The sequence below is a fragment of the Enoplosus armatus genome, chromosome 3, assembly GCF_043641665.1.
Source record: "Enoplosus armatus isolate fEnoArm2 chromosome 3, fEnoArm2.hap1, whole genome shotgun sequence".
NCBI classification, from domain to species: domain Eukaryota; kingdom Metazoa; phylum Chordata; class Actinopteri; order Centrarchiformes; family Enoplosidae; genus Enoplosus; species Enoplosus armatus.
The window spans coordinates 9351975-9371998 of record NC_092182.1 but is presented as its reverse complement, the minus strand read 5'-3'; the positions used below and the strand labels follow the sequence as shown (position 1 = coordinate 9371998).

The 20024-nt window shown below is 41.5% G+C and overlaps 1 protein-coding gene across 2 annotated transcripts in view; it reads left to right on the top strand.

The window, feature by feature from the left end:
* Positions 1-14730, top strand: part of LOC139282960 (MICOS complex subunit mic25a-like) — a 51607-nt gene extending 36877 nt beyond the window's left edge. For both annotated transcript variants that reach the window (XM_070902881.1, XM_070902880.1), the window contains one exon: positions 14433-14730. In XM_070902881.1, coding sequence (XP_070758982.1) covers positions 14433-14456 — 24 coding nt within the window. In that variant the 3' untranslated portion in view covers positions 14457-14730. The remainder of the gene's footprint in view (positions 1-14432) is intronic.
* Positions 14731-20024: the final 5294 nt, after the last annotated feature.

The following is a 20024-nucleotide window of genomic DNA, read 5'->3' as shown; positions in this document are numbered from 1 at the left end:
CTCATTCCCTTTGAGTAACACACTTGGCCAGCTCCCTTTCCTTTAAAGATACATTTTTGAATTTGCTTCCAGTTTTTTTAAGAAGACAGAAAGATAGCAGTTAATTAGTCAGACCTGGAAGGAGCCCGACAGTGATGCTGACAGTGGAACAAAAAGGTGAAGAGACAAATAATCCTTTCGATCCTCATACCACATCAGTTCACTTCTGAGGTTTCTAATCTGCATGTTGGTTACTTTGACACTTCAAATAGGAAGCTAAATCAATGAGACATGCTTATTGAGCGGATTTATAAGTCACCAGGCGTGCACTGTGTTTTGGAACTTTCTGATAGGAAGATTACACCGTTATTAGTGTATTAAAATCAGTTTTGGCATTCAGCTCTTTGAAATGCATTCTGCTTTCTGCTGATGCTTTCACAAATAGTGTTCAGACCCTACGCTTATCTACAAAGTGCTTATTTTACCCAATTTCTCCATCAAAAAACAATAATGAATGGGGCAATTTGCACATTATTATCGTGACAAAACGCACTGATATGGCTCGAAAGTAGATAAAAGGCACAAAACAACAATTGGTGAATTTGGCAGTTTAAACGGTCGATAAAAGCAAGGCAAAGGCTCACAATAAAAGCAATCAGTCTTTTTAAACTGGTTCAAAAGATCCATTTGCCAGTGGGATGGGGCTCTTTGGGGGAAAAAAAAAAGAGTGTATATGTGTTTGTACGTGAGTCGGGTTTGTTTGGGCTTTTCTTGTGAGCATGTGATTTCAGATTGTGAGACTAAGAGTAAAGGCAAGTTTTTCTCTCTTTTTTTGAGGTACATGTTTAATTCAGATTCAATCAGGCATACCCCTTGACAGAGTGAGTCTGAACGAGCATCAGAGAAAAGAAAGAGAGAGAGAAAACCCTGAAGAGACAGAAAGAGGGAGTAAAAACAGCAAATGAATGAAAAAGAAAGCTTTGGTCTGTATCGAACATATCAACACTAACGCCCATCCCTCTGTGTGCTGTGAGTGTTGTAGGCTGAAAACCAGAACAGGCTTAGACCCCCACGCTTTCCTCTGAAGATAAATGAAAAGTTCTTAACTTCTACCCTGGTGGAAGAAGGTAGATTTGACTGATGTTGATAAATGAGCTCTAGTCCGTTTCTGACAGTGACATAGAGGCCAAACTACGATATGCTCTATTGTAGACTTTGGATGGAGGATAACGGTGATTGTTTTAGGTCTCTGCTTGTGAACTCATGATTGACACTGAACTGTATTCGCATGTCAAAAATCCCAGAGTTTCTCTACCTGAAATTCATATAATCCTAAGAGTTGTTTCACAATTTCACATAGCTACTTTGGGGAAAAAAACAATCTTGGTTCAAATAACATTTTATCGCTGACATCTTCTCTGTCTAACCTTTCTTTATTGGGATAATCTAACAGAGATGACATCTCTTTCAAGAGTGACCTGTGCTGCACTTTTGAAGATGGCTGGATTTCCAGGTTGACCTTTAAGACTTCTGAAGAGTGCTCTATCCCAAGCTCAAACTTAAAAAGGCATATAAATGTTCCTTGGTTTAAGATATGAATGTCTAAATATAAAAGACCTCATATTTAATTGTCCTATTAAACAACCTACATCCAATATTCTATCTCATATTATATCCTTTACGTCTTTATTTCTCGCTCAACCGTTACGTCTTGTGTATTATCTGCTCATCCTCGGATCATTCATGCTGCTGTCACTGTTGATCCATCTCTTCTCCTCCTGTTCCCATCCACCATGCGTCCCTCTTCCTATATTAAAGCCTCTCTCGCCGCCCTTCACTGCACACTTTGTCACATTAGCCGGTGCATTAGCTCTGGACTGCTAGCCATGGAGCTGTTAGGTCTTAGTGTCTTTGACATGTCAGGTGCTATTCCTCCCGTGTTCATCTGCTCGCACAGTCACACAGGCTGGTATCAAACTCACTGCTGTTTTTGTTGAACACCGTCCTAGAAGGATCCTAGACATTTCAAACATGTTTGTACAGGCAAGAAAGCACCAATTTTTCTGTAGATAGTAAACTTTAGCAAATGGTTCTATTATTCTGCCGTTGTGTTAGAGCTATAACCTCTCTTTCAATGGTTACGTTAGACTTTATTTTAAAACCTCTTGCTGCTGTAATTATTTGCATCTATATTACACTCAGGTCCCATGCTTCATTTAGAGCACCAGCGGCATTGGTTGGAGGGTCATGTATAGCCCAACACAAGTAGACAGATGGGGTCAGTGAGAGCAGCAGGGAATGAAGAAGCCACAGAGAAATGGAAGATGGAGACAAAGGAGTGTTGATGTAGTCCAGATTCTATCAAATTGTGAGGCGCGGGAGAGTTGAGGCGGGGTGGTGCGGAGGGAGAGATGTGAGGGAAAGATACTATGTGAGGTGAAAGGGACAGATGCATGCTGTTGTTCTGAAAATGATAAGAAGATAGTTATGGTGCTTTGGCTCACTTATCAACACTGTCAGCAGTTACAGCGGCAGCCTGGCTGCGACACACAGCTCATTTAAGGAATTATGGTACTTTAAAACCCTTAGTGCCAGATTGCCGCGTTTTGCACACATCTGAACACACAGACATGATACACATATTTTTAGATTCAGTGTGACACTTTCCAAGAATATCATCACCGATGTCCATCGCGGTTAAATGTCCATAAGTCAGCTTAGAAATCATAAAAAAGTCACTCCTTATAACTCCAGAATGTTTTCTTCAGTATCAAAGTAATCCAGTGATAGTTACCTGCACATCCATCAGGCAGACTTTTAATGGTGTCAATTTGCCAAAATTTCAATATAATAATAATATTGGCTAAAAAAACAGAGTTTAACTTGTAGCCCACAGCGTAACTCAGTTGTGAGTAGTTGTCTCGATTTTGTCTGAGTGGGGACCACAGACTTAAATCTACCTCTTGGAAACTTCTAACCTGCATTGCATACACACCTGAGTGATATACATATTATATCATACAATTGTGGGAAAAAAGATTTCTAGATTCTAGATTTTTTCTTAGTTTTTATGGAAATATTTTGTAATGTTGGGTCAAAATGTGAATACTCAAATAGCACCTTGGAATGATACCCAAATGTGTGAGACTGGGTCAAAAAGAGAGGGGAGACGAGTAGAGCTGCCACTGGAGGCTCCTGATCAGTCAGCCTTAATGAAAAGAAACGAGTGGGCAGTCCCAAGACCCCTCTGGACACGCAGGCAGCTGTCCAGTCTGCCTGTCTATAAATGGATCTGACAGAGCCAGCAGCTTGGCAGAGCGGAGCACTCGGACGAGAGTTTTACTAAGAAAACTTTCAGTATTGCTGCAGGTGGTTAAGGGTCAACACGGAGCAATATGCACTGCAGATTTAGTCAGAGAGTGAGTGAGAGAGCGCTGGATCATATTTCATTATGAAATATAATATTATGTAGACCCTGGAGGAAGCATTTTGTTAAGGTTGAGACTGTTAATGGAGGTTTTACCTTTCTCTGAACAAGATGCTTGAGTGGCTCAGAACATATTTGAAATACAAACATCAGAAAATAAACAATTTAACAACCAAATGTCCCAAGATAATGTCAGATTTTTTAATTTAGGAACAAAACTTGAATTCCGTTACATTAACACTGGGCTGCCCTTGTAATTTAAAAAAAACAAAAAAAAAACCAGTTCTCTGCTGCACTGAAGGACAGCAATAATACACCAAGAAGAACTCTGGAAAAGAGGTCAGTTTTGTTTAAACTAACAAGCATAATAAACTGGCTGTTCATGGTCAGATAAAGTAGCTAGTGAGTTAGAAAAGGCATAACACAACGTTTGGATGCAGTAATTTTTCAGCTTTTGTGCGACAATAACATGACTGCTCAATAGACAGCAAAGCTTCTAGCCTGGTGAAAACCTCCCGACAGCTTAAAAGCTCTGTTCTTTTGTTATCTGTATGCGCTTGTAACGATTTTCTAAAGCAGAAGCATTCTTCCTCGTGATTAAAGGGAGAACGCTGTATTTTTCCCCCCAAAATTAATCTTTGTCTGAAGTCGATACCTTATGGTTCATGCTTTTCTCGAATATAGTTATCTTTCTCTCTTTTGTCTCTTTCTGTATATGAAGCTTGACGCCTATCGAATACCATCTGTCTCTTTTCCTCATAGTCCTCTGGTGTTTTCTGTATTCTCCATTCATGTTCAGTCACGTACGCAAAGTTACAGTTTGTGCACAGGCCCATGCTGTCTTGGCCAGGATCAGTTCTATCACTTCTGCCCAGTTACCACTGACTTGTATGGCTTTCCAAGAGTTTATTCATGTAGGCTCCACTGTATATATCTTACTCTTTGTCGGCCTGTCTGTTTGTCAATCAATCTGCCAATGAAACCAGCGGCCTGCTTATCTGTCTTTTCTCTGCCAGTGTCTTGATCTGAACATCACTGGAGTATCTATCTCACTTTTTCTGTCTCCCGCTTGAAGTCCACCCAACTCACTATCTACAGTGGCACAGCCTCCCTTATATGTCACTCAAAAAACTTCTTTTATGTTTTCTGATTCATGCATGCACACACACACTCATTTTTCACACATATTCTGTCCTCTGCCATCCATTAAAGACAGTTGCTTCAGGATGTGGCCTTGCACCTCCCCTCTGCTATCAGTCCCCTGTCCCCCTCTCCTGTCTGTATCTCTGCTTGGGCCATTGTCATGCATATAGGACCTTATGTGTGTGTGTGTGTGTGTGTGTGTGTGTGTGTGTGTGTGTGTGTGTGTGTTAGGGATGCAGGGTAAATGTCAGCTCACCAAGGCCCTGCGTTACCATGAAGCTTTGTGGGTTTTGTCTCTTTTTGGTGTGACAGTATCTTATATATTGCCACTATATGGTCATTGTCATTGGAAGTTTTCATATTCAGTGTGTGTGTTTGTGTGCCTGCACTCGTGTGTTTGCGTGAACGTAAGCCCATGAGAGAGTTTGTGAGTCCACCCTTTACCTCTCATCGTCTATCCTCTCTTTCAACCTCCTTCTCAGTGAAACAAAACACAGCTGTCCTCAAAGTCACATTCAAGAACAAACGTTTCTCAAACCACCACTTACTTTAAGTGTCACCCACCCCCCACCATCCTCCGCAATACTCCAAGGTACAAGCGGCAACCATTTGCAGAATGCTAATGCTAGCACTGTGCCATTTCATACCATTAGCAGAGGCCAACGGCATCGGGGCAACACTTGCCACTGTGTGCCACATACTTAACCCACTTGAACCCATCTGTCTCCTGAACGCAGTATTTGTCTACCCTGATGTGTGAGTGTGTGCAAGTGTGTGTGTATGAGCATGTGCTGGCCTCTGAGATGCTTGGTTAAGTGCCACTCTGGTTGTGCCTTGATTACTGAGGCTTATGGAGCATTGCTGAAACAAAAAAGCTTACAGAACAGGTGCATTTGTTCATGGGTGTACGGTGGTATTTATTTTGGTCATCCTTTTTTATTCCAAGGGATCTCTGACAGTATACTTTGCAGAGAGATTTTTACAAAAGAAAATAGAAGTAACAAAAATAGTAATAATAACAGTAACATGAATAACAAAAATAATATATAAGTACAATTTAGGGTACAGATATACAGTGCAAAATTAATGAATAAATAGATGAATAAAAAATAACTAGACAAAAAACAAAGAATAACATAACACAATAAGATTACAAACCCAGCGTGCACGCACGCACGCACACACACACACACACACGGTAATGGTGTGGGGGGAAAAAAGAAACACCTTTCACTATATTGCAGTCCAATGTATTACCATTAACCACGGCCTCAAAAATGACAAGTGAAATCAGCACAGCTTTAACGTTGGTGCCCTGGCTGGGTAAATTGACAATGATTGAGATACTTGTTAATGAACGTCAAAAGTAGAGAGAAAGACCTAAGATATATTTTCATGTTAATGTTTAGCTCAATTGTGAAAGGGTCAGAATTCCTTCCTGTATGGGAAAGGGATACTTCATTTCTATACCATCCCAAGCTGGGCAGTGTTCAGTGACGGTACGTCTGTGAATTAAATGACAGCTGTTCCATATCAGGATGTGTACACATCAATGATGTCACATTTTGTTGAGTGCCGTAAAGACCTTGGCCCTGTGTAGAGATTGTAAAAGAAGAAGTTGAAAGCAGAACAAGTGATCACCATGAGGAAGAAGAATATTGTGTCAAAAAAAGAGCCACACAGAGACAAGTACGAATCTGTAGGAAGGTTACAGAAGCACGAACCCACAAAAGAGTACGAAGGCACCAAGGATTACATTCACGGTTTGAGCAGCCTATGATGTGGTGAAGTAAAAAGCTGTGTTTGTGCAGAGCAATTAAAAACCTTAGTGTTTGTCCACAGCAGTGCTTAGACATGTCCTGTCAGGATGTAAATACAGCTGGTGGATTAAGCAAGTGTTTGTGTGCTTGGCATCAGAAAATGAGATTAACAAAGAGAAAGATATTCTTAAAGTATTTGGAATTTATGTTTCCAACTGGATTTAACGTAAAGTTAATAACATAATAACAAAGAAATAGGTATTGTTGAGCAGAAGATGCTGCAGTGAGGGGACACTAGAGAGCATGTGGGTTTTTTTGCATTTGCACATTACACTGCCAAGACATTTTTCCTGGTGTTTACTTTTTCATGGAGCTGTTGGGAGGCTTGGGCTGGATTTAGGAATTAGGGTAAAATAAGGTTTTGGTTGAGGTTAAGATACACATTTACTTGATCAATCAATTTGTTGATCTTTACAATTTTCCAACATGTTTTAGACAAAAAGAAAATAATTATTAGTTATAAAATTTGAGGTTAGGTATGCAGTTATACAAAGTGCATCTCCGACCACATCTTCTCATCTTGAGCTTCTTTTAGGACCCGTCAAGCTTTAGTTACAGAGGACAAAGACAAAGGAAAAAAAGTGATTGTGGATGATAGAAAATAACCAGAAATTTGAAGTGCATGAGTTTACAGATTGATCCTGCTGCGTTTAAGTGCTGTTTTTTTCTCTTACTGTCACCGCCATCAGTCGTGCCGTGCGTGTATGTTTGTATGTGCTGCAGCTCTGTGCATTTGTGCATGTGTGTTGGTATCTGTGCATCTTCTGTACCTGTGTGGAGCTATCCCCACATCTTCAAAACCTTTCAGTTGACATTTTCCACTCCAGCCATTTTTAACCACAAACTAATTCACCGATGTTTTTGCAGGGAGCTGGCCATTTCTAAATGTAGGGCCAGCAGCATCTTAAGCACCTCCCAGACAACATTCAGCCCTAACAAAATGTTTAGACCCCCAAGAACTAAATGCCTTCAGTAATGGCAGTATTTCACTCAGCTATTTCCACGTCTTCTGGCCACAGAAAATCCCAGCAACAACAAATCAAGACGTCTTCATTCAAACCTGTTCAGTTTGTCGAGGTGAATAAGTTGATGGATAGGAAAAGGAGGAATTCTGCCATTTCCAGCTAAACAGAAAAAAAATGAGGGATGAGTCTTTGTAGCAGGGATGAAAGAGGAATAGAAGGTGCCTTTCAATGGGGGAAAGGATGGAGACTGATGAAAGAGAGGAAAAGTGGGGGAGAAAGAGGCTTAAGAGGGCCTGTCAGTGAAGAGGGGTTAATAGAAAATGTAAGAGAGAGATACAGTAGGAATGAGTGGATGCTGGAAGAAATGTAGAGAGGATAAATAAAGAGAAGAAGAGAGGTTCTGTCAGCAGGAGGGACGAGGGAGTGGCAGGAAGAAGAAAGTGGAGAGGAGGCGGCTCTGTCAGTCACTACTGAGGGAGAGAGAAACAACAGACACAAATATGTCAGATTTTAGGATTGGAAAATAGACAGGAAATAAGAAAATAAAAGAATTGTGTCTTTGTTTGTGTGTGTGTGTGGTGTGTTTGTGTGTGCGTGTGCGTGCGTGTGTGTGTATGGCTATCAGTAGTTGCAGGTGGTGAGCCCCACTGTGAGTCTTGGCCTGCTTGCTAACTCTAATCTGATAACAGAACCACTCTATTCAGCAGCAATCTGGCCCTACATACACACACACACACACACACACACACACACAGACCCAGACAGTATTGTATATTGTAATATCCCTTATTAATATCTCCTTTATAGAATACATACCTCCTACACTGATTGTAGCTTTTGTGTGATGTCAAATTGTACCATTGCTAACATGATGTATACATTTGTTCTCTGCCATTTTCATTCTATAAATCACTATTATTTTTTAGATGGCTTGCTTCCTTTTTTTCTTCATTTCATACCATTGTAGTGCTGGAAAATATTGACATACGCCTGTGTTGTGAATATCATATACTTGTACATATTGCCCACATAAACACACCCACACAAGCCAGCCCACATATTTCTGTCTCTTTATGTCTCTCTCCTTCCCTGCGTCCATCCCACCTCTCCTTCACATCCATCATTTCCAAGGCGACCACCCCATGAAGGCACAGGCCACATAAAGATTAGCTGTTCTCTCTCATCCCTCCCCTCCATCCTCCAAAAGTCTCCCTCTCTTTCTCTCTCTCTCTCTCTCTCTCTCTCTCTCTCTCTCTCTCTCTCTGTCTTCCTCTCTCCATCAGCATCCAGCTAAACATCTGATCCATGCTTCTGCCAGGTTTGAGCTACCATGTGTCTCACTTCATTTGGGTACCGATAAGGTGTCGGGGTAAATTGTGACAAAGGGGCTCGCTAGGCTAAGACTGAGGTGTTACTTTGTGAATGGAACTGTCATTATTATCGTCATCATCATATTGTTAGACATGTTAGCTGCTCAGTCTCACTGACATGGGTTCATTTGGTCTTTAGTTTATGTGTACAGGTGTGTTAAGGCTTTTGTTAAAAGAATGGCTTCTTTTTGAGTCATTTTTGAAGGAATATTGTTTTTCCTGCTTACCCAGTGTGAGACAATGTCATGTCTGCGGCCAGTAGTGCAAAATATGTCAAGAAAATTATAATACATGTATTTAAAAGCACTATCACCGTGACCATGACGTGATGTTGATAGTAATTTCTATAAACATATATTTGCATATAAAGCAGAATCTGTAGGAAAAGGACACGATTTTGGTATCGGAAGCGTTCTGGTTTCCGTTTGTAGTCACTTTGTAGTCGGATTGACTAGTAGTATTGACCAATCACGTTTGAGCGGGTTTTTGTTGCATGCAGGTAAACAGTCCGTGTGGAGAGCAAAAGAGGTGGAACACATTGGCCGAAATGCAGTCTCGGAACCCTAGAGATTAGCTTTTCATTATTTTTTTTAGACTATCACCGGTGGGTTCCGAGATTGTGTTGAATACAGCAAACACTGAAAATAAAAAAATGTGACAGAATCTATTAAAGATCAATCTGACAGCTCTACAGAAAAGAATGAAAACATAATGGTAAGGAATAATTTGGACAAATAAACATGTGAAATTAAATCAAAACACCCATTTGAATAAACTGCCCTAAAATGATCTTAAAAACATCTGAGCAACTGAATTTTGCTCTGTCTGTCTGTATCTGACGAATAATTAATGAATGATCAGTCAGCCAGTACTCCTAACTAACTAACTAACTAACTAACTAATCAACCAACTGACCAACATACAGACTGAGTGAATGACCAGTTCAGATGTCCATGTGACCAACTAGCCGACTGACTGACTAAGAGGCTTTTGACTGACTGATGAACTGTCTGGCTGTCTTACTGACTGTGTAATCAGTGAAAGGCTGTGTGTTTATAAAGCTGCCATAGCTAAGGCCACTCTGCGAGCGTCTGATTGACAGTCCTGCCTGGCAACTGTCTCTGTTTCTCCAGAGAGAGGCAGAGAACTGAGTGCTGTTAGCACTGAGCAGAGAAGACAGTTATTGATTTTCTACTTGTCTATTATTTTTGTTTTTCACCAAGAAAAGGCAAGTGAGCGAGGCATGTGTGTGAGTTACAGTCTTCTTATAGTTGGTGCAGATGTGTTTACATGTAGGTCTGCTCTCTGTATGTTGCCCATTATCTTATGACGGGGGAAGTGTGAACAGATCCAGCGTGTGTACACTGTTACTTCTACGCTGCCGCTGTTCAAAGTTGATTCCTGGCCACCGAACACAACAATCTATCTACTCCTCACACTGCTCACTAATTGGATGGAAACTGGCAGGTGGAAGAAAACATGTCTTTGTGTGTGTGTGTGTGTGTGTGTGTGTGTACGCTGTGTGTACCTGTCTGTGAATCAGTGTTTTTATGTGTATTTAAATCTAATCTCAACAGACACTTTTCAATCGCAGCAAGAGACGATGATAATGAAGTGAAGCTGTTGGTTCAACTTTGCACTTGTTGTACCAACTGAGTATAAACATTTGTTCCAACTCAAGTGAATAGTTTGAGAAAGCATAAAATGAAGGAACAACAAATCGCATCGAATGTATTATTTTTGACTTTGCAATAAAATGACTACTATATGATGTCTGTATGTGATATCATAGCGCTTAGATCTGTGAAATAGTTAAGATATACAGTAATAATGCAAGCATTAGGCCAGTGTTCATTTTGGCACTTTATTTTTGATTTAGTTTTAAATTTAGTCTTCTGACGAAAATGCATAGAAGTTTTTGTCAAATGATGAGTGATTTTTGTTAATTTTAGCCAACAAAAACTAAAGAAGATTTAGTCTTTTTATGTTTTCTACGCATTTTGAAGCTACAGCTGTCACCATCTTTGTTGTGTGCAGTTACTATGTAACCATGGTTACACCATGGTGTTGTTTTCGTCTAAAAGGCACTGTTCACATTGTCTATGTGACTCTGCTGAGCAGTAATACAACAGACTGACTCTCCTCAGCAAGTCCAGTTGTCATTTCCAAACTCTGCTGTTGGAACAGAACCACTCACTTTGTCATCATCAGCGAATCATTCAGATGCCGGATTCACTCACTTGTTCACCAAAATACTGTTGAGAGGAGAAGCTGAAACATACGTGATATTTCTTTAGCGAACATTTAGAGGAAGATTTAGAGGGTTGACTGCTTTAATTAATCCAGGAACTTGACCATTTCTTCCGATAGCAACACAATTGTCACGTTACATCCACGGCACTTGATAGTGTTACATTAGCTTATCTTTTTATAAATGGCGTGCTGGTCTGCATGTTTACGTTGCTGAATGCAAGATGCTTCTTATTAACAGAAGCCAGTAATATCTCTTGTTTAGAAGTTGATTTAGCTGCTTGACCTATTGCACTGGCAGTGGATACTGTTCTACTAATCAGGAGTTATAGGTTTCAGTGTGTGGTTCTACTGATGCAAGCAGGTCGTTGAATAACTGTGACTTTGAACAAATGATCTAATTCCTGTTTTAATGCATTCATCCGTCTGTCACAATATTGTATAGTTTTTATTTGTTGCTGAATAAATGTTGTCATAGTTCTATTTTGCAATGGTTACTTTTTTATCTAGTTACAGTCTCGTCAACAAATACTTTTTTCTAGACGAAATGAACACTGCACTATGCCAACTAATACGTTAATTAATGAAGAAACATCTCCCTCTCAGTATAAATAACACAGACACAAACTACATCCTCCAGAATTATCATATCATAAAGTTAAATCAGCACCTCTTTAAAACTGTTTTAGAAAAAACTGAACATTATAACTTTCATGAAGGTAGGATTTATTGCAGGTCCATTGGATTAGACTGCATTAGCTTTAGCTTGGTGTACCTAATAAACTGACTAAGTGTACGTCTTAAATTCAGTACAGACCTTGAGCTTGAATATTTGGCTGCCCTCCCTGCCTGAGGTGTCGTGCATAAAAAGCTTTTCCTGTCTTTAAATTATCCAAGTGTGGATGGCGGCAGTCCAAATTTGGACCTGGGGCACCAAATTGAACTGTGTGTACTGTGGGAGGTGCTAGGGGTCAGTTTGAAATTCAGGAACAATTCATACACTATGCATGAGGCATAATGTCCCATCACACTGCTGTATATGAGTGTGGCAATACCTACACACCCAGCTGCCACACACTCACGCAGGCATGCGCCTACACACATGTTAATGTGTGCATAAACCCCTGCACACACAAACAGAACCACTTTCACACAAACAGTGCGTTTTCATGCACATATGCAGACACACACTGTCCCCTTTTATATCTCAGGACGTGAGTGGAACAGCAAAGCTAAATCCCCTTGTCACATTTGCCGCTCATCTCCAATTCAGTGGCACAGGCTGCGATGCCCTCGGATGCACTTGGCAAGTGAACAGCTAACCTGCCCGCCAGCATATCTGTCTGCCAGCCGAGCACCAAGATAGTTAGCATGCCAACTAGCCCACCCGCCAGCCACAAGCTAATGCTCCACTAACCCTTTGTCGCCCTGTGTCTTTTCCTGTGACTGTGTGTTTGTATGTGTCTTGACAGAAGAGGCGTATGGCTGGCTTTCTAGAACATAATCAGCTATGAGCATCTCTTACACTTCATCAACACACATAGACAATTATAAATAATCTTATCTCATTTTAAAACTAAAATCACTTCAAAAGGTATTTTGATACACAAACATCAAATCTGCAAGGCTGCTCTTCAGAAGCTATTTCTGTCTCTCCTTTTAATTTGTGCAGAGTTTTGTTGAAAACATGACATGAGTCATCCTAACATAATTATGATGAGTTGGAGTGGACCTTATACGCTTTCATTTATTTGGTAACTTTGGCAAGTTTAGTAGCTGTATCATTATCAATTAAGAACATTTTTCTCTTCTCTTCGCTGACTTGTGTATTGGAATGAACTTCTCCATCTGGTACTGAAACTAAGAATCCAATAAGAAACCAACCCAAGTTGTTTACTAAGCCATCAGAACGATCTGCTGTTGTCACATTTCATTGCTTGTTTTTTATGCCTACACGCCGGCGATAGCTGTGGCCAGAGGCATTATGTTTTCTGGTTGTCCGTCCATCCCATTCTTGTGTGATATCTCAGGAACGCCATGAGAGAAATATGAAACCATGCAAACTTCACATACAGAGGAGTAAAGACAATAGTCTCATTTAAGTATATATACACATAATACACTGAAATTACATATACAAAATGTTTAAATTAAAGTTGTTTTATAGCATTACGTATTGCTCCACTGCATCACATACAGTTACACCACCTTAGCCCCTCTTCTCCAGTCCTCTCACGTTTTCTGTGGACTAATAAATTAAATAAGGTTCTTTCTACTCTTTTCTTTCCTCTTGTACAACTGCAACCCCTTTCTCCCTAGACCACAGTCTTCTTCATGAGCAGTCTGCTTGTCTGCTGCCGTCACTTCAGCGCTAAGCGTTGGTGCTATGGCAACAGTGCAGAGTCCCGATAAGCAAGCAAAAGGCAGTTACAAGCTCTTGGATTTTAAGGTGAAATGAAGAAATAGAATAAAAGCAAGTAACTGAAAAGTTCTGAAATTACTTCGACACACTGCAGCTTCTGCAGAGTAGTTGTAGTTTAAGTGTTTTGCTTAAAGGTTTAGGTTCCACAAAAATTCACTTTGGTCAGGTTGAGTGTTGCCAAAATATCTCAAGTGGAGTTCACTTGTACCAATAAACTACTTCAGACCTTCCCTGCAGCTACTGTTATTCACTGGATTAGAAGTTGAGTGTGTGTGTTTGTCCCTTAGCGGTTTTCTTTTTTTTTGTGTTGCCACATGCACTTAAACACCATTTGTTTTAGCTACAGGCCAAACACCTCCAGGGCAGAGGTCAGACTTAATATAACAAGGGCCATAGTCAATGTGTCTATCAGGCTGCAGTTCCTCTGTGTGCCTCAGTGTGTATACAATTCATCATGCATGTTTCCCTCAAGGATGAAAAATGTTGACCAGTTAGTTGATAAAATGCAAGAGTTGTGCCAAAAACCTTGGTCATTTCAAATCAGATTGGTTTCTGTTTTTTAAAGAAAGTTCCTGACAAATGAGCCCTGTCTCTGAATTAGCGAGGATCATCTCCCACAGTCAGAGAAAGAGAAGAAGCCGGTAGAAGTGGAGTTATACATAGCCATACAGTCAATAAAAGACAGCATTGAAGTAGACTGTAACTCCATGCAAGTGTGCCCTGAGTTGCTAGCTGACGGAGAAATATTTGTTGGACTCTCCATGCGGTAGGAAATTCTCTTTGCTGTCAAAAGTCTGTGTTAGGTTTCAGGAAAATAGGAGAAATGCTCAACTTTCCCTTACTGATATTACGATATTTAGAGGTGATACTTTCTTGTTAATATGCAGTGTGACTCTTTGGCTGCTGTGTTTTTGTGTGTGAGTGACTGGATTTCCCATGATGCATCCTGACTTTTGTGAGTTTCCCCTTGGGTTCTAGTAATGTAAATTTTCTAATTTGATGGTTTCCCCTCTTTTCTATCCCCCCCCCCCTTTGTCTCCCTCCTTCCCTTTGCAGAGCTCACTGACGAATCACGGCTGAGAAACCCAAAGATATCAGGAACAGGAGGAGAAGAAGGGGAGAGCATGTCATTTCTCGCCTCCCTCTGTCTTTCTCCTATTCATCCATCCATTTATTTATCCACCATCACTGGATAACCCCCTCCTCTTTCTCACCGTACTTCTTGGTTTTTGAGTGTATTATCTTGACATGTCACTCCAGAGTGTATGATGTGTTGATTTATTGTCAAGTTGCGCCGGCACACCCCTGCTGTCGCTGAAATAAATCCCAGTGATCCGGTGGTGATGAGACTGCAGGTTGTGTATCCTTGTGTCTTGTGTGTGTGTGTGTGTGTGTGTGTGTGTGTGTGTGTGTGTGCGCGATTGCGTGCGTTTGGTGGCGGTTCGTTATATCTAGTCACGGCACGCTAATAATGCTTCCACTACTGAAAATGGGGTCGTGTGCACCCTTCTGACAATGCTGCGCAGGCCCAGGGGCTTGATTGTGTGCCGTGCTCATGGTTTCATTAAGGTTGAGAAGGGAAAGGAGAGTGAAGGAAATGAGGGATAAATGAAGTGGAGGACAGATGAATAGTGAAGTGTGCATGTATTAATATGTGTGTGTATGTGTGCATCAGTCTGTTTCATGTGTAAAAACGTAAAAAAAATAAAATACGTAAAAAGGTGCTCGCGTGAAAGCGTGCACATGAGCAACACACTGGACAGGCCACGTATTGTCCCTGCTAGCTAGTGTTTCCATGGTGACAGCAGGGGTTGGTGCTAGCAGCAAGGTGTGGAGGAACCTTCCCGATAACCCTGAAGGTCAGCACACAGAGCCACCGCTCACAGCACTACTCTGTACTCACACACTTAACCCCCCCCCCTTGTGTGTGTGTGTGTGTGTGTAATAGAGGGACTCAGTTAAAATGCATTTCCACTTATATATGGACATGGTTGGCCACCCTCAGAGTGACAGAGGCTTGTTATCGCACACACACATGCACACACACATACATATTGTGCACAGTCACGCAGCAAACACACACAGAATATTAATGGACTTGCCCACATACTTGTTCCTGGATATAAATATACATTCGCACAAGTGGAAGTCAATGTGAATGTAGTCGAGCGTATTTGTTTATGATAGCTGTGAGGAGTGATGTATTGATCACAGTTTGACTCCCACTTGCCATCGTGGCATCGATCACAACATAACATGCACAACACACCACTGACCAGTCCATACAATATAGGCTCTATTATAGGAATATAGTCAAAGTGAAATACTAATACCAATTAAATGGATTTAGGAGTGTGTGCTTGTGTGCATCTGTCGGTCCAGTTTTGTGTGTGAGTCAATAAGCACTTCCAACTACAAACTCCACTTCCTCGCCAGGGATTAGGCTGCTGTAACCCAATCGACATGATGCACATATTACCTATATTAAAGGCAGCACCATATTAGAGGTTTCAGCCAGTGACTCTCATATCCCTTCTCTCTCCCTGACATTTCTTTACAAATACCAGCCTCTATTCACTCTGTTATTGCCTTCTCCCATTCAGCAATTCTCTGATTAAACAAGCTCCTGAAAAGCCCAGGCACTGCTATCTGCCATTTGGCTTTTATTAGAAATCCACCCCCTTTTAATTAAATTGGCTGAATTACAGAAATATCAGGGATATTTCACCAATATATTGGAAAAGAGAGCACAATGGGGGGGAAAATGGAAGGCTGGACTTTATGAGATGTTTTGAATGCGGTTTGGTGTTGAAATAAGATAAACACAATCTTGATGGAGGGGCGATGTTCTTTTAAGGAAGCCGGGGTTTGTTCGATCTGAATGAGTCTCATCACTGAACGTGCGTCACAACTGAAACTCTCAGTGCCTGTTATTTAAATTTTTTTTATTTATTTATTTTTTTACAGAATTTCTTAAGAACTCGATTTATTTTTCACTCCCTCCTTCTCAACCCTGCGCCTTCAGTGCCATGCCTTTCTTTTCCCGCCTTATTACTGTGAAAGATTGGGGATTGAGGTTGCCCTGGTAACAGGCCCAGCTTTGATTGGGGGAGACAGCTGCATGGTGCGAGGTTAGAAGATGGCTGCTCACATCTCACAATGCGCCACTATTGATTTCCCGTCCTTGACAATTACTGGGCCCAGTTGACTACAACGGGTTGCAGAAAATGCATAAAGCAGAGGGATGTGTGTGTGTGTATGTGTGTTACCATAATGCTCATTCTGCAGCCAACATACAGTAATTGTCTTGCCTTTTTTCCACCTGCTTAAATTCAGGTCTTTGCCTGAAAAGCATTTCTTTGAGTTGATGCCAGAGCTTTAACCTCTCAGACGTCCTGTAGCTCGAGTTTGACAGTCAGCCTAATGTATATGTTTTAGCAGCTCTGCACCGTCTCCTTTGTTCTGCTCTTGAAGCACTGTTTGTCGGCTGTTCTTTCTCCTTCAGCCGAAGAGGTGTCAGCAAATGAGAGGTAGTGTCAGACTTTGACAAACTGCTGCCCTTTGTAAGGACTTAATGGGGATCAATTCAAGTAAAGTTAGACACTTGTAGAAATCACATGCAGTCAGATAAAAGTGCAGACACACACACACACACACACGTTCCCACACATGTACCTACTTTCTTCTGGAGTTCACCCACTGCCAGCGCCTTTTGCCCTACACTTTTCTCTCTCCCTCGCTGCTTCCCTCTCTTCTTTTCTTCCCTCAGCCAACTTGGCATTGCATATGTGAGAAGTCGACAGTGAGCCTAATTGGAGTGTGTGGCTCCATCAATGACAGTCACCATTCTGTTTCTGCACACAGCACACACACTCACATGGAGCTCTCTAGCTAATTGAATAGTCTTTTATTAAACTGTGTTAATGTGAACTGGAACTGGCTGCTGGTGGATTGAATTAGACCCCCCACCACAATCACCAACCGAACACATAAACACACGCAGCTCAGTGAAGCAGTCGGATGGATGGGACCTCAGCATGGAGGGAGGAAGAAGAGAAGACAACCGAAGGAGGCTGAGAGGTGAGTGTTTTGTTTCGTTCATTGTAATGTTTTTGGTTTAGAAGATCTGTGTTCAATATGCAAAATGTGTAAAAGTTTTATAGTCTGCTTTATCACAATGAAATGATGCTATCAACATGGTTATATTCAGTAAGGGTGGTAACTCTGATCCACTTGTATCCACATACAGCCTGAAAAAGGCTTCTTTCACAAGTGCTCGATATTTCACAAAGCTAAACACACATAATGCAATGTCTGGTAGCTACATAGCATCCTGGTCTACTGAAGCCCCTCCTCTTTCACCCTGAGGGATGGATACTAACACCTGTGCTTCAGATGACATGATATGACAAAAAAAATGCATGGTACATGGGTAATAATTTAAAGTCTTAAAATGTTTTCTTTGATTACACGCAGTGAAATGACATTAGTTTACACTTGATATTTGCTGCACTGAGTGCACTGTCTCCATTCGACACCCAGGGAGCACCACTTTCTGTTTCACCCAGCATCCGCAGACAAAGACGCACAGAGAGAAAGAATGGGTGGTAGGACTTTCAAGAGAGAGTAGAGATAACCAGAGGGCCCTGAAGCAGCAGGGGACCTGACCCAAGTGTCTGGAGTGAAACTCGGGCTGTCACAGCACGTGACTGAGGGTGGAGCAGTTCAAGAACCCTACACTGTCATGGCTGACACCGGAGGAGGAGAGGAGCCTGGAAAGAAAGGGAACAAAAAGAAAAGCAGAAGGCTGTACAAACCCAATACGCCAGTGAAGACACAGGGTGAGGAGAGGGAACAAGGGAAAGAGGTCAAGGTTATTACGGACAAAGTAATTCATCTGGGTGCAGGGGGGGGGCACAGAGAGAGCGACAGGGTGAAGTTAGGAAGGTGGAGAAGAAGAGAAGGAGTCGGAGAGACGGTCCACTGAGGCCTGTCGGGGCAGCTTGAAGAAGATAGCTCCCTCCTCTCTGCTTTATTATATTACACTGGTGGATAAAAAGAATCCGACATCCTCTAAAGTCATTACAGCCCAGTAAGACTGGCTCAGAGGGCAACGCAGCTCCTTAACCCCTCTCAGCACATGCCTGGATGTGTGTGCGTCTCTGAGGGTGATTGAATGAGAGAAAGGAAAAGGGTGTGCACACGTCTGAAAGACTGAGCGGGCATGTTTGTGTATGTGTGTAGACGTGCACACACACACACACACACACATTCACCAAACCAAAGTGGCACATCACTTAATCCTTCCCCAGTAACTAGGATAAGCCACCAGTCTTATCTTTCCTTCTCCCCCCTCGTTCTTTCCCTCACTCTTTCTTTCCTCGGGAAACTATTGTCCCTGTTCCCGTCATACCCACCCCCCCCTCCCTTTTTCACTCTTATTATTACCCTCCTCAGCCCCAGACTTTAATGCCTCATTATTCTGTATTTAGGGCCTGGGATCTTCTCTTGCGCCGGCAGTAGGGGCTAACATGGATTCTACATTTCTTTAGTTCTTTATTGCCAGGCTGTTCACGGGATTTGAGAGCAGCTTTCCGGGAGAAGACGGGTTTTGCTGCCATCGACAATCATGCTGCCGGCTCCTGGCAAGGTGTGATATTGTGATATTATGCCAGGAAGTGTCGCTACCACTACCCTTGGGGACGGAACAACAGGTCTAAGAGTATCTGAGGTTATGTTGAGCTGTAGGTGCAGTAAATGTGTGGTTTCTTTTTAAAGCAACAGACAGATTGAGCAAATGGTAAGTGTAATGTATACCTTCCTCAGTTCATTTGTTTGAGTAGGCTCATATACACTTAAATGTTAGATGCCCTTGTGTCTGGGCTTAAAAGTGTCCTCAGTGCAAACGTTTTTTGATAATGTGACACAGAAGATTATTTGAAAATGATACAGTAAGTCTGGTGGTATTTTATACTTTTCTTAAAGTCCCATAAAAAGACCAACATCAACATGGTGGTAAGATGAAACTAGTGCCAACATAATATTTCATTTAATCTATTACCACCCCTCTAATACAACATTCTTCACTTACCTTTCTCATTTGCTCTTTTTACTCAGTGTCCATTGTTTTTCATTTTTCCCAGATTTGCCCTGAACACTTGTGCATCATCACCTTAAGTAGCATCAAAATTAGAGAGGGGAAAAAGACGAAGTGAAATGATTATGGCACTTACAGGCCTCAAATATTGGTGTGCCCGTGTGCCTTTTTGTTATCAACATTTAATTGTTGTCTGCTCTATTCCATGCATGAGACCCCTGACAAGCTCTCTTTAATTTTCTTCCAATTTGTGCAGTTCTTAGTTCAGATTGAGGGTGTAAGGTTTAAGGTTTTGTGTTCATTTGTAACATTAAAATACAGCCAGCGCGATGCCCTTCAAGGCTTTAGCCACAATTAAGAGCTACACAAATTCTCGGGATTTAGTAAAGTGGCCATTTTTAAGTGAACAATTAGAGGTTAGAGGGCGTATCGTCCAGAGGGTGATGGAATGCACTTCTCAAGAAGATGCTGACGACTTCTTAACAAACGTGTCGTTGACCCTCCGGGTACAGCAAATGTTTGTAGGACAAACTTCTTCTCTTAAACTGGAC